The following is an 11,525-nucleotide window of genomic DNA, read 5'->3' as shown; positions in this document are numbered from 1 at the left end:
ATGCATGGAAGATTTGAGGACAGATTTGAAGACAGATTTGACAAAGTTTCTACAAGAAATGCTTACTAATGGTGAAAGGGTAGTAAAAGAAACTCATGATGAGAACAAAAGATATGTTAATCATGATTTAATAGACTGTAATGTTGGACCGAAGACCCACCATATTCCAAAAATTGATATGAGGAAGTTTGATGGCAAGGATCCCTCAACATGGATATTACAAATGGAGCAATTTTTCGATCTCAATAATGTGCAAAACACACAAAAGGTACGTATTGAAACTTTATATTTGGAACCAAATCAGTTTGTATGGTATCAATGGATTTGCTCTCATAAACAAGTTATCACTTGGGCAATCTTTACAGAAGAATTGACAGCACATTATGAGGATACAAAAAGTAGCACTTTTTTTAGCCAATTGATAAGTCTCAAACAAAAGGGTTCAATAATGGAGCACAATGAGGAGTTCAAAAAATTGAACATAAGGGTAAAAAATATTCCAAAGGAGCATAGGATTGATGTGTTCATAGGGACTTTAAAGTTTAATATCGAACATGATGTTCGCCTTTGGGAACCTGATTCATTAGATAAGGCATTCAGGTTAGCAACAAAAATGGAAAGCAAAATTATGGCAACCAAGAAGCATACCACTCACAACTCTAAATATGGAAGTGTTCTTGCACCTATTCTTCCACAACCTACAAGGTTGACACCACAAAAAATGGAAGAAAAAAGAGAAAAAGGGCTTTGTTACAATTGTGATAGCAAATACACTAAAGGTCATAAGTGTGCTAAGAAGAAATTATTCTACATCGATTATGAAGAGGAAGAAGAAAAGGAGCAAGAAAGGTCAAAAGAAGAGGATATAGTCCAGGAACAAAGCCTAGATAAAGAAGAAATGAATCCGACCATATATTGTAATGCATTGGCTGGAATTAGCACTCCTAAAACCATCAAGATAGAAGGACAAATCAAGAAGAAAAAGGTAATAGTGTTGATTGATTCAGGAAGTACCCACAATTTTATTCATTGTAAGATAGCAAAAGAATTGAATTGCTTCCTATATCCAACACCAGAGTGTCAAGTGATGGTTGCAAATGGAGGAACGATAAATTGCTCTGGAAAGTGCCATAATATCAAGCTATCCATGGGAGAATACGTATTGACTATCCCAATGCTTTCCATTCGAATGGGAGGTGTTGATGTTGTACTTGGAGTCCAATGGCTACAATCCTTGGGTACAATAGCTTTTAATTTTCATGAACGTTTCATGAAATCTTCTATGGAAGGAAAGGAATTTGAAATAAGGGGTATTGCAAGGAAACCGGGAAAGATAATCAGCTCTAATGGTATGACAAAGCTTCTAAAAAAGGAACAAAGAGGTGTAATTGCACAATTATGTTCACTAGATGTTTCCACATTGGAATCATCTATTTCTCCAGATCTCCAAAAAGTCTTGTACAATCATTCCAAGGTATTTGAGACTCCCAAAGGTCTCCCACCTATTCATGATCATGATCTGATTCCACGAAGTGTTCATCCAAACATCAGGTCATACAGATATTGATATGCCCAAAAGAGTGAAATTGAATGTATGGTTGCAGAAATGCTAGAGGCTGGTATAATTCAACCTAGTCAAATTTCTTTCTCTACTCCAATAGTATTGGTTCACAAGAAGGATGGATCATGGCGCATGTGTCCGGATTATAGGTAGCTCAACACGATCACTATTAAAGATAAGTTTCCCATGCCTATCATTGATGAATTACTGGATGAATTGCATGGATCAATTTACTTCACCAAGTTGGATCTTCATTCAGGATATCATCAAATCAGAATGAAGACTAAAGACATTCTTAAAACAACATTTATAACTCGTGAGGGTCATTATGAATTTTTGGTCATGCCTTACCAATGCACCTTCTGTTAGAGCCTAGATTTGCCTCAGAATGAAAATTCAAGGTTCTAGGTCCACATCAAACCATGCTCAGCCTCGTAACTAGCCCTATGAGGACTGGAGAGGGCTCTCTCCAGGCCAATCTCAATAAAAATAAACAATAAGGTCTGAGATGACTCAAAATGTATACTGATTTTAGGTTAGTAAATAAATATGAAAGAGGTAGTTTATTGAATGATTGAAATTTCTGGTTTGTATGGGTCTAAAGGACAGCATGAGCTGGGAAATTAAATCAAAGACACAGAGTATTTTGTGAGGCAAGATAGGCAGGAGGTTTAGAAATCAAATTTAAATAATATGGAGTGGAAAGACTATTGAGATGGTTAAAAAGGGCATAATAAATGAATCCTTTTCAAACAGAAGAAGAGACACAAAGCATGAATGCCTTCCTAAGGCAGAACAGTAAACTGGATTCTACCTCTCTTACTTAAAAGCATTCAACTGGAAATGAATATGAATGAACTATAAAACATAACAAGATACATATGAAACATAAAGGAAAAAACATATGCTAAACTCACACCACATGAATCTCATGAATCAGAGCTGCATCATTTTATTAATTTGCTGGCCAAACTGTACAGTGAAGCGCTGAGTTTTTCCTCCACACCTTTCCCAGAACTCAGACCCTTTACAAATGATTTACAATAAAATAAATAAACTAAGAGGTGGGAAAACAAATCGATGAGAATAGGGAGTTTTTTAATCATCATTAACAAACTGAAGTTGAAGAGCCAACCATTTATTCTGAAAGAGAGCAACGTTCAATTGATGACCAATGAGTAGGTAGAACCTGTAGCACAGACCCTTTGAAGCATAAATGAAGTCAAAAATAGGTGATCGAATCCTATTTCTCTGCCACGGTAGCTATCTACGTTTTAAATTTAGGCGTTCAATCTTTGACCGTTCGCCTTCCCTTTACATTTTCCATTTGAATAAAAACCAATTTCTTAATAAAAAGAGCGTTGAATTTAGATTTCGCCTTTAATGAAGGGAAAAACGCATTGTAAATGTGAAAGGGGAAAGGATATGACCAAAACTATAGGCAGCAAGCTAAATGACATGTATGCCAGTCTATTATGAAGGCATCAAAACTGAAATGGTGGAAAGAGAATCTGAATACTTTCACAATCAGTGTCTTCGCTCAGCTAACACTAATACGACAAAAATTTGTTTGTCAACAGGATATAATGATATGGATTTAACAGGATGGGTTCCTTTTAAGAACTAAAGAATGTATCATAGCGCTTTTGATAGCAATCAAAAATGTCGAAAAACTGTGTAAGATACTTGATTACAGAAACAATAAGTAGGTTCATTTGGATCGACTGGAAAATTGAGATCCATACTAAGTGGCTCTGCCACTATTTATGATATTTTCCACCTAGCTTTGCTGCTTTCATGTCCCCTTGTTGATCCACTACTAGTATCAGTATTATGATCCATAGCTCTACCCCACTTGCAAGTTCCCTTTCACGACAGAGATCCTCATCAAACTTTTTCATCTGCTTATCCAAGCGCTGAATATTTCCGTCTACCAGATCATATGCCTGAACTACTAAGGATACATTTTCATCAGCTATATTGGAACAACCCTTGTAACTGTTGATCTATTTCACGCATAAGTTCATAACATCATTTTAGATCAGAAGGAAACGATGCAATGTAGGGAGCCGAGGAGATCGAGTTGTTTTAAATTTATGGATCGAAGGGAAAAATTTTGTGTGTCGGCTCTGTGCGCCACGCACAAGCCCAGTGCATCACACAGGCTAGATGTGTCACACCAGTGTAAATTTACACTATGAAATGTCACTCTATGCGCCGCGCACCTTCAGTGCACCGCACAGCACTCTAATACCCAGTTTCGGCTCCAAACTCACGATTTCATTCCTCCACATTTAAACTCGACTTCTGTGATGTCTTTGGCATGTAGATGAATTGACAATTATGGAAACATCTTATGTATCAAAAGGATTTTAATTCTCACTTCCATCTTTGTAATGTTTCAATTGTGGCATTTTCATTTTTAACACAAACTCTGTTTTGCTTGCTTCCATACTAATTTTCTAAGCTTAAATGATGGCTCCTTTCAATTTTGTGCAGAGATGATGACATTGGATTTTGGAAAAGGATTAGGAGAGGCTGCATGTGAAAATCTTCAACTGAAAAACGTTGAAAATATACATGGAAATTATTTCAAAAGGCGAAAAGTTGACTTTTGCTTCAAAACAGAGTTTTGAAGAAAAGTCATGATCAATTAGTATGAGAATGAAATTTTCAAAATGAAAACATACTTTGAACCTCCCTCTCTCCTGCTGGTATTGTTGGACACTTTTGAAAACCAAATTTGTGAAAGCCTAGACCTTATGACTAAAATAATTCTTTGCTTACCTAGTCGTCAAACAGGACTGTAAATGACCTTAAAATTGATTCGACAAACAGACCTAAACCAGCAGGATAAGGCATGAGGGGAAATGACTGACAAGACCCTTTCGTCATATTATGGCATGCCCCTAGCGGAATGCAGATGAATAAAATGAATGAGACACCTAAAAATGAAATGCAACAAAGGAGGTTTTGATCTCTGACGGAGGGCTGAACAAACCGACTCTAACATTGGATCCAATGAGGATGGTAGCTCCTTGGAGGTGCCAAGAATGGCAGATCTTTGGGAGAGTAGACAGTGCCTTCATCCATTAGGCTATGGAGTCCAAATCAAAACCAAATTGTTAACTGATTTACTGACTGAAAATTTTACTCAAACTAACTCGATGCAAACTGAAATGATTGAAAAAACTTGACTCTAACAAACTAACTCAAAATACTAAGACCTGAACTTAAAACTTAAATCTTGATGGCAGTACATGACCACCTGTGTTTCTTACAAGACCATATACCATCAAAATATATCAAAATGCCAATGTAACCAATCAAGCAGATTCCTTCTTGATTGATTCTCCTGATCAGATCTCTTGGTCGACAATAGATACTTGGAATTGGGCATCCAAAATTATAATTGACAATGATCTCCTTCATCACTGAATCCTGCAATAATCACCTTCACTGCTGACTGCAACAGATTGGCCAGAGGATCTTGAAAAACATGAAGTCTTTCCTCCTGCTGAAAGAGAAAGGTGTATTTTTCTCTTGCTTCTGATCTTTCTTCATAATGTACTTCAGTAAGAGTATGTTCCTGGTCCTGAGAAAATTCTGAACAAGTAGATGAGTAAATATCCTCTTGAAAACACATTTCAAAACATGAAACATATTAAGAGGAATCTGAAAGGGAATCCTGAATGGTCTGATTTTCTATAGTTTGAATATATTGTAGATCATCTTCATATGATATGACAGCCAGATTCTCATGTTTCTCATTACATTCATCAATCATGAGAAAAGAAACTTCAGATGTTTCTTGAAACCCAACATTATCATTTCTATCGTCTACCATAAATTCATGCAGAGAAACTTTTTCACTTACTTGAACAAAGATCTCATCTTTTTGTTCACTTACTTGACCTGACTGGATTACCTCTTTATGAAGGCTTTGTTCTAACGACATGAGAACATTTCTATGCATAACTCTATCTTCTTCATCCATTTCAACAGCAGAGTTCTTCTTCATGAGATTCAGCACAATGTATTCTTGGTCATCACAATCTGAATCTAGATCTGAAATGGTTGACTTAACGTTATCACATTCTAAAATTGAAACTTGACTTCCCTGCATGCTATTTTCTTCAATGGACATATCTGAAATGAAACTTTCGCTTTCATCATTTTCAGCCATATTGAAGTCTTCAACCTGCTGATCTTGATAAGTATCCTCTAAGATTTTTGCGTGCTGCTGAAACAAATTTTGATACAATGATTCCATGCTTTCTCCATCCATGAAGTCATTATCTCCATAAACATTCTCAAGGTCTTCAATGAAACTACTAACGTGTTCACAACAGTTCTGAACTAAAGCCAAGGATCGATATGATTATTTATACCTTTCAAAGAATATTCTATGAAAATCCTTTAGACAATAAATAGAAACAGGTGGCAAACTTTCATACCAAGATCGGGCTTCATCTTCCAGAGTAGCCATAAACATTTTCATCAAACAATCCTCAGGAAAATTGATCTTTAATTTATGCACATGAATGTGAAATTTCACCAGATGAAGAGCAACGTCATTACCTTCCACATTTCTGAACATAGGCAAATTCTGAAGCCAATCCACCGTGGGCATTTTATTTGGAAAACCTGGGATGTGATCTCGACTCATGGGAGCGTATCTTCTTGCAACTCGTTCCATCTTGAAAACCTTAAGGCTACTGATATTCCTACAGTGGAGTCACCATGAAGGATTGATTTCTGGATTTTTCAGTGAATGAAGTCGCCAGGTGAATGATTTCAGCCTTCTTATGTCTGATCGTTGTCCACCATCAACCATCAGATCTGAACTTGATACATGTACTGGGGCAACGTACAAGTTAGATGTCACGTTTACGAGCTAGACCAGAGATTGACTAAAGCAATGTTTATCTACTTCCGCTAATGCAAAGCAAAAGCATTTTGAATGCTACTTGGCATAACTTCAGGCTCCTTCTGTAGCTATAAAACAAATGACGTCAACAGGTAAACCATTTTATTCCCTAGTACGGTCACCACTATGTTAGAGCCTAGATTTGCCTTAGGCTGAAAAGGCAAGGTTCTAGGTCCACATCAAACCACACTTAGCCTCGTAGCTAGCCCTACGAGGATAGGAGAGGTATCTCTCCGGGTCAATCTCAGTAAAAATAAACAATAAGGTCTACGATGACTCAAAATGTATACTGATTTTAGGCTAGTAAATAAATATTAAAGAGGTAGTTTATTGAATGACTGAAATTTCTGGGATGTATGGGACCAAAGGATAGCATGAGCTGGGAAATTAAATCAAAGACACAAAGTATTTCGTGAGGCAAGATAGGCAGGAGGTTTAGCAATCAAATTTAAATAATATGGAGTGGAAAGACTGTTGAGATGGTTGAAAAGGGCATAATAAATGAATGCTTTTCAAACAGAAGAAGAGACACAAAGCATGAATGCCTTCCCAAGGCAGAGAAGTAAACTAGATTCTACCTCTCTTACTTAAAAGCATTCAAATGGAAATGATTATGAATGAACTGTAAAACATAACAAGATACATATGAAACATAAAGGAAAAAACATATGGTAAACTCACACCACATGAATCTCAAGAATCAGAGCTGCATCATTTTATTAATTTCCTGGCCAAACTGTATAGTGAAGCGCTGATTTCTTCCTCCACACCTTTCCCGGAACTCAGACCCTTTACAAATGATTTACAATACAATAAATGAACTAAGAGGTGGGAAAACAAATCGATGAGAATAGGGAGTTGTTTAATCATCATTAACAAACTGAAGCTGAAGATCCAACCATTTGTTCTGAAAGAGAGAAGCATTCAATTGATGACCAATGAGTAGGTAGAACCTGTAACGCAAACCCTTTGAATCATAACTGAAGTCAAAAATAGGTGATTGAATCCTATTTCTCTGCCATGGTAGATATCTACGTTTTAAATTTAGGCGTTCAGTATTTGACCATTCACCTTCCCTTTACATTTTTCATTTGAATAAAAACCAATTTCTTAATAAAAATAGTGTTGAATGTAGATTTCGCCTTTAGTGAAGGGAAAAATGCATTGTAAATGTGAAAGGGGAAAGGATATGACCAAAACTATAGGCAGCAAGCTAAATGACATGTATGCTAGTCTATTATGAAGGCATCAAAACTGAAATGGGGAAAAGAGAGTTTGAATACTTTTACAATCAGTGTCTTCGCTCAGCTAACACCAATACGACAAAAATTTGTTTGTCAAGAGGATATAAGGATATGGATTTAACAGGATGGGTTATGTTTAAGTACTGAAGAATGTATCATAGCGCTTTTGATAGCAATCAAAAATTTCAACAAACTATGTAAGATACTTGATTATAGAAACAATAAATAGGTTCATTTGGATCGACTAGCAAATTGAGATCCATACTAAGTGGCTCTGCCACTATTTGTGATCTTTTCCACCCAGCTTTGCTGCTTTCATGTCCCCTTGCTGATCCACTACTAGTATCAGTATTATGATCCATAGCTCTACCCCACCTGCAAGTTCCCTTTCACGACGGAGATCCTCATCAAACTTTTTCATATACTTATCCAAGCACTGAATATGTCCGTCTACCAAATCATATGCTTGAACAGCTAAGGATACTTTTTCATCAGCAATATTGGAACAACCCTTGTAATTGTTGATCTAACTCACGCATAAGTTCATAATAGTGTTTCAGATCATAAGGCAATGACGCAATGTAGGGAGTCAAGGAGATCGAGTTGTTTTAAATTTATGGATCAAAGGAAAAAAATTTGTGTGTCAGCTCTGTGCGCCGCGCAGGCTGGATGCACCGCGTCAGTGTAAAATTACACTGTGAAATGTCACTCTATGCACCGCGCACCTTCAGTGCACCGCACAGCACTCTAATACCCAGTTTCGGCTCCAAATTCATGATTTCATTCGTCCACATTTAAACTAGACTTCTGTGATGTCTTGGGCATGCATATGAATTGACAATTGTTGAAACATCTTATGTATCAAAAGGATTTTAATTCTCGCTTCCATCTTTGTAATGTTTCAATTGTGGAATTTTCAATTTTAACACAAACTCTGTTCTGCTTGCTTCCATACTGATTTTCTGAGCTTAAATGATGGCTCCTTTCAATTTTGTGCAGGGATGATGACATTGGATTTCGGAAAAGGATTAGGAGAGGCTGCATGTGAACATCTTCAACTGAAAAACTTTGAAAATATACATGGCAATTATTTCAAAAGGCAAAAAGATGACTTTTTCTTCAAAATAGAGTTTTGAAGAAAAGTCATGATCAATTAGTATGAAAATGAATTTTTTGAAATGAAAACATACTTTTAACCTCCCTCTGGCCTGCTGGTATTGTTGGAAACTTTTGAAAACCAAATTTGCAAAACCCTAGACTTGATGACTAAAATAACTCTTTGCTTACTCAGTCATCAAGCAGGACTGTAAATGACCTTAAAACTAATTCGAAAAACAAACCTAAACCATCAAGATAAGGCATGAGGGGAAATCATTGACAAGACCCTTCTATCAGATTATGGCATGCCCCTAGTGGAATGCAGATGAATAAAATGAATGAGACACCTAAAAATGAAATGCAACAAAAGAGGTTTTGATCTCTGACGGAGGGCTGAACAGACCGACTCTAACACCTTCTACATTTCAAGGTTTGTTGAATTCCATTTTTAAACCCTTCCTTAGAAAATTTTTGTTAGTATTTTTTGATGATATACTAATCTACAACAAGTCTGGGAAGGATCATGTTGAACATGTTGACAAGGTGCTACAACTATTGGAGGAGAAACAATTATATTCAAAAAGATCCAAATGCTTCTTTGGAGTACAAGAGGTGGAGTATTTAGGTCATATTGTATCTCATGAAGGAGTTAAGGTAGACCCTAGAAAAATTAAAGCCATTAAGGAATGGAAAATCCCCACATCCGTAAAGCATCTGCGAGGATTTCTCGGGTTGACAAGGTATTATCGGAAGTTTGTTAAGAATTATGGGAGAATATGATCCAGGTGGATGTTGGTGGCCATCCACCTATCCCATTTGGACCCCCACAACTGTCTCTTTCAGTCTTTTCAGTTTCCTAAATTGTAGCACAGTTTACTATTTTTAGTAGTTTTTCGGGTCTTGAACTTCTGGAGCCGTTTTGAGGCCCTAAACGACGTTTTTTTTTGGAATCTGGGGCAACATGGGTCCATGGACCGATGTTGCCTCCCAAAGTTGTAGTACTCGAATAGATCTTTCTAACGAGCTATTGTGCACGTCAAACGGAGATCGTATGCCAAAGTTACGACTCCGGGAAATTGATGTACCAATTTACCCAAACGGGGCCCACAATTTGGCGTTTCATCTTCTAGGGTTAGATTTCGGAATGTTAAGGGTTTTCCATTGTTTTCTCAACAATAAATAGGCCTTCGAGCCTCATTGTAACGCAGTTCGGAATAGTTCATAGGCATGTAGCCACCACATCTTTTCTCAGAGATAAGCTACAATCGCCCTAGCTGGTTTATTTGCATTTCTGGTTGTAAGCATATTTCAGTATTTTCCATTAATGAAATGAAGTATTATTTCGGCTGCATCTTTGTGTATATGGTTATCTCTGTAATTTGTTACGTTCCTATTTAAATCCGGATCAGTGGTATCAGAGCAGTCTGCTTTTTCTCTGTTTTTCTTTGCATGTCCCCAACGAGGTTAGGATATAAGGAGTTAGGGCTTGAACTGGTCGAACCTTTGCAAGACCAGCCTCGCAAATCCCGACGGCCTCCCATGGCAGATGAGAAGAATGACGAGGGAGCAGGAGATCCTATCAAAATCTTGCTCGAAGAAGCCCTCGAGTGGCAAAGGAACGCGATGGTGGATAGCTTTGCGTAGATCCTTCATCGGCTACCCAGAGGCGATGCATCGGCTTCCAACAATGACTCTGGAAATGCCGCACCGTTTAAGGTACAAGTTAATTTTGAAATCCCCATCTTCGAGGGTCAAATAGACGCAGATGCCGTAGATAAATGGTTAAATCTGCTATATGGGTATTTTTCTGTTCACGATTTTCAAGTTGGGAAAAGATTGTTTTCGCTCTTCTCAAAGCAGCCCCCCACGTCAAGGACTGGTGGGAAACCTACTGCAAGCAAAAGAATGAAAGTACAAGCTCACTATTTTCAGCCGCACCCACTTGGAATGACTTCTGAGATGCCATCAAGGAGAAGTACTACCCTGTCGGAACCTATGAGGATAAATACATCAAATGGACCACGCTGCGGCAGGGACGAGACCAAGATGTGCCGGAGTTCACAAACATTTTTCATACCCTTCGCACACAGTTGGGTATCAAAGATTCTGAGCTGCATCTGGTACTCAAATACCGTGGCTGCCTACACAAATACATCCAAGAAGAGATGGTGTTCTTGAACATCCCCTCACTCGGCACAGCATACCGATACGCTGTCAAAATCAAGCAAAAGTTCAAACAGAAGAAGCGATACTTTGGATCTGCAAATCCGAAGCCCAAAGGACAAAGCTAAGGAGGGGTGACCCAAGACAACCCGTCAAAGCCGCAAGAGAAGAACAACACCATGAAGCCGAAGAAGGACACAGGAAAGTGGTGTGAGTTCCACAAGAGTCCCACTCGTAACAGAAGTGAGTGTTGGACCAAGCAGTCGCTGGTGGCCGAGTTGAAGGTTTCTGAATCAAATGCATGTTCCGATCCTGAGCCAGAACCCGACAAAGGAAATGGCAAAGGGAAGCAGATCATTGATGCGGATCCCAGTGCCACTGTTGCCACCGCCAAGATCAAGAAAAATGAGCCCGAAGATCCAGAGGAGGGGGAGCGTCTTTTCCACTCACAGATGTGGGTGAAGGTTTCACTACTTCGATTCATTGTCGACAGTGGTAGCCAAAATAACTTGGTTTCAGCAGAGGTCGT

The 11,525-nt window shown here is 38.0% G+C and overlaps 1 protein-coding gene across 1 annotated transcript; it reads right to left on the bottom strand.

The window, feature by feature from the left end:
* Positions 1-3,217: 3,217 nt before the first annotated feature.
* LOC149234327 (PHD finger protein ING1-like) lies at positions 3,218-8,529 on the bottom strand. The gene is made up of 4 exons (XM_089368230.1): positions 8,461-8,529; positions 8,106-8,261; positions 3,417-3,567; positions 3,218-3,321 (listed from the first exon to the last, which is right to left on the bottom strand). Exons 1-4 carry the CDS (start codon positions 8,527-8,529, stop codon positions 3,218-3,220), a joined length of 480 nt encoding a protein of 159 aa, XP_089224356.1.
* Positions 8,530-11,525: the final 2,996 nt, after the last annotated feature.

The sequence above is a fragment of the Pinus tabuliformis genome, chromosome 8 (genome assembly GCF_031772625.1).
Source record: "Pinus tabuliformis cultivar Carrire ecotype Pingquan chromosome 8, CPIR1, whole genome shotgun sequence".
In the NCBI taxonomy this organism is placed as follows: domain Eukaryota; kingdom Viridiplantae; phylum Streptophyta; class Pinopsida; order Pinales; family Pinaceae; genus Pinus; species Pinus tabuliformis.
Note: the sequence above shows the minus strand (reverse complement) of the source record. Positions and strands in the feature narration are given on the sequence as shown.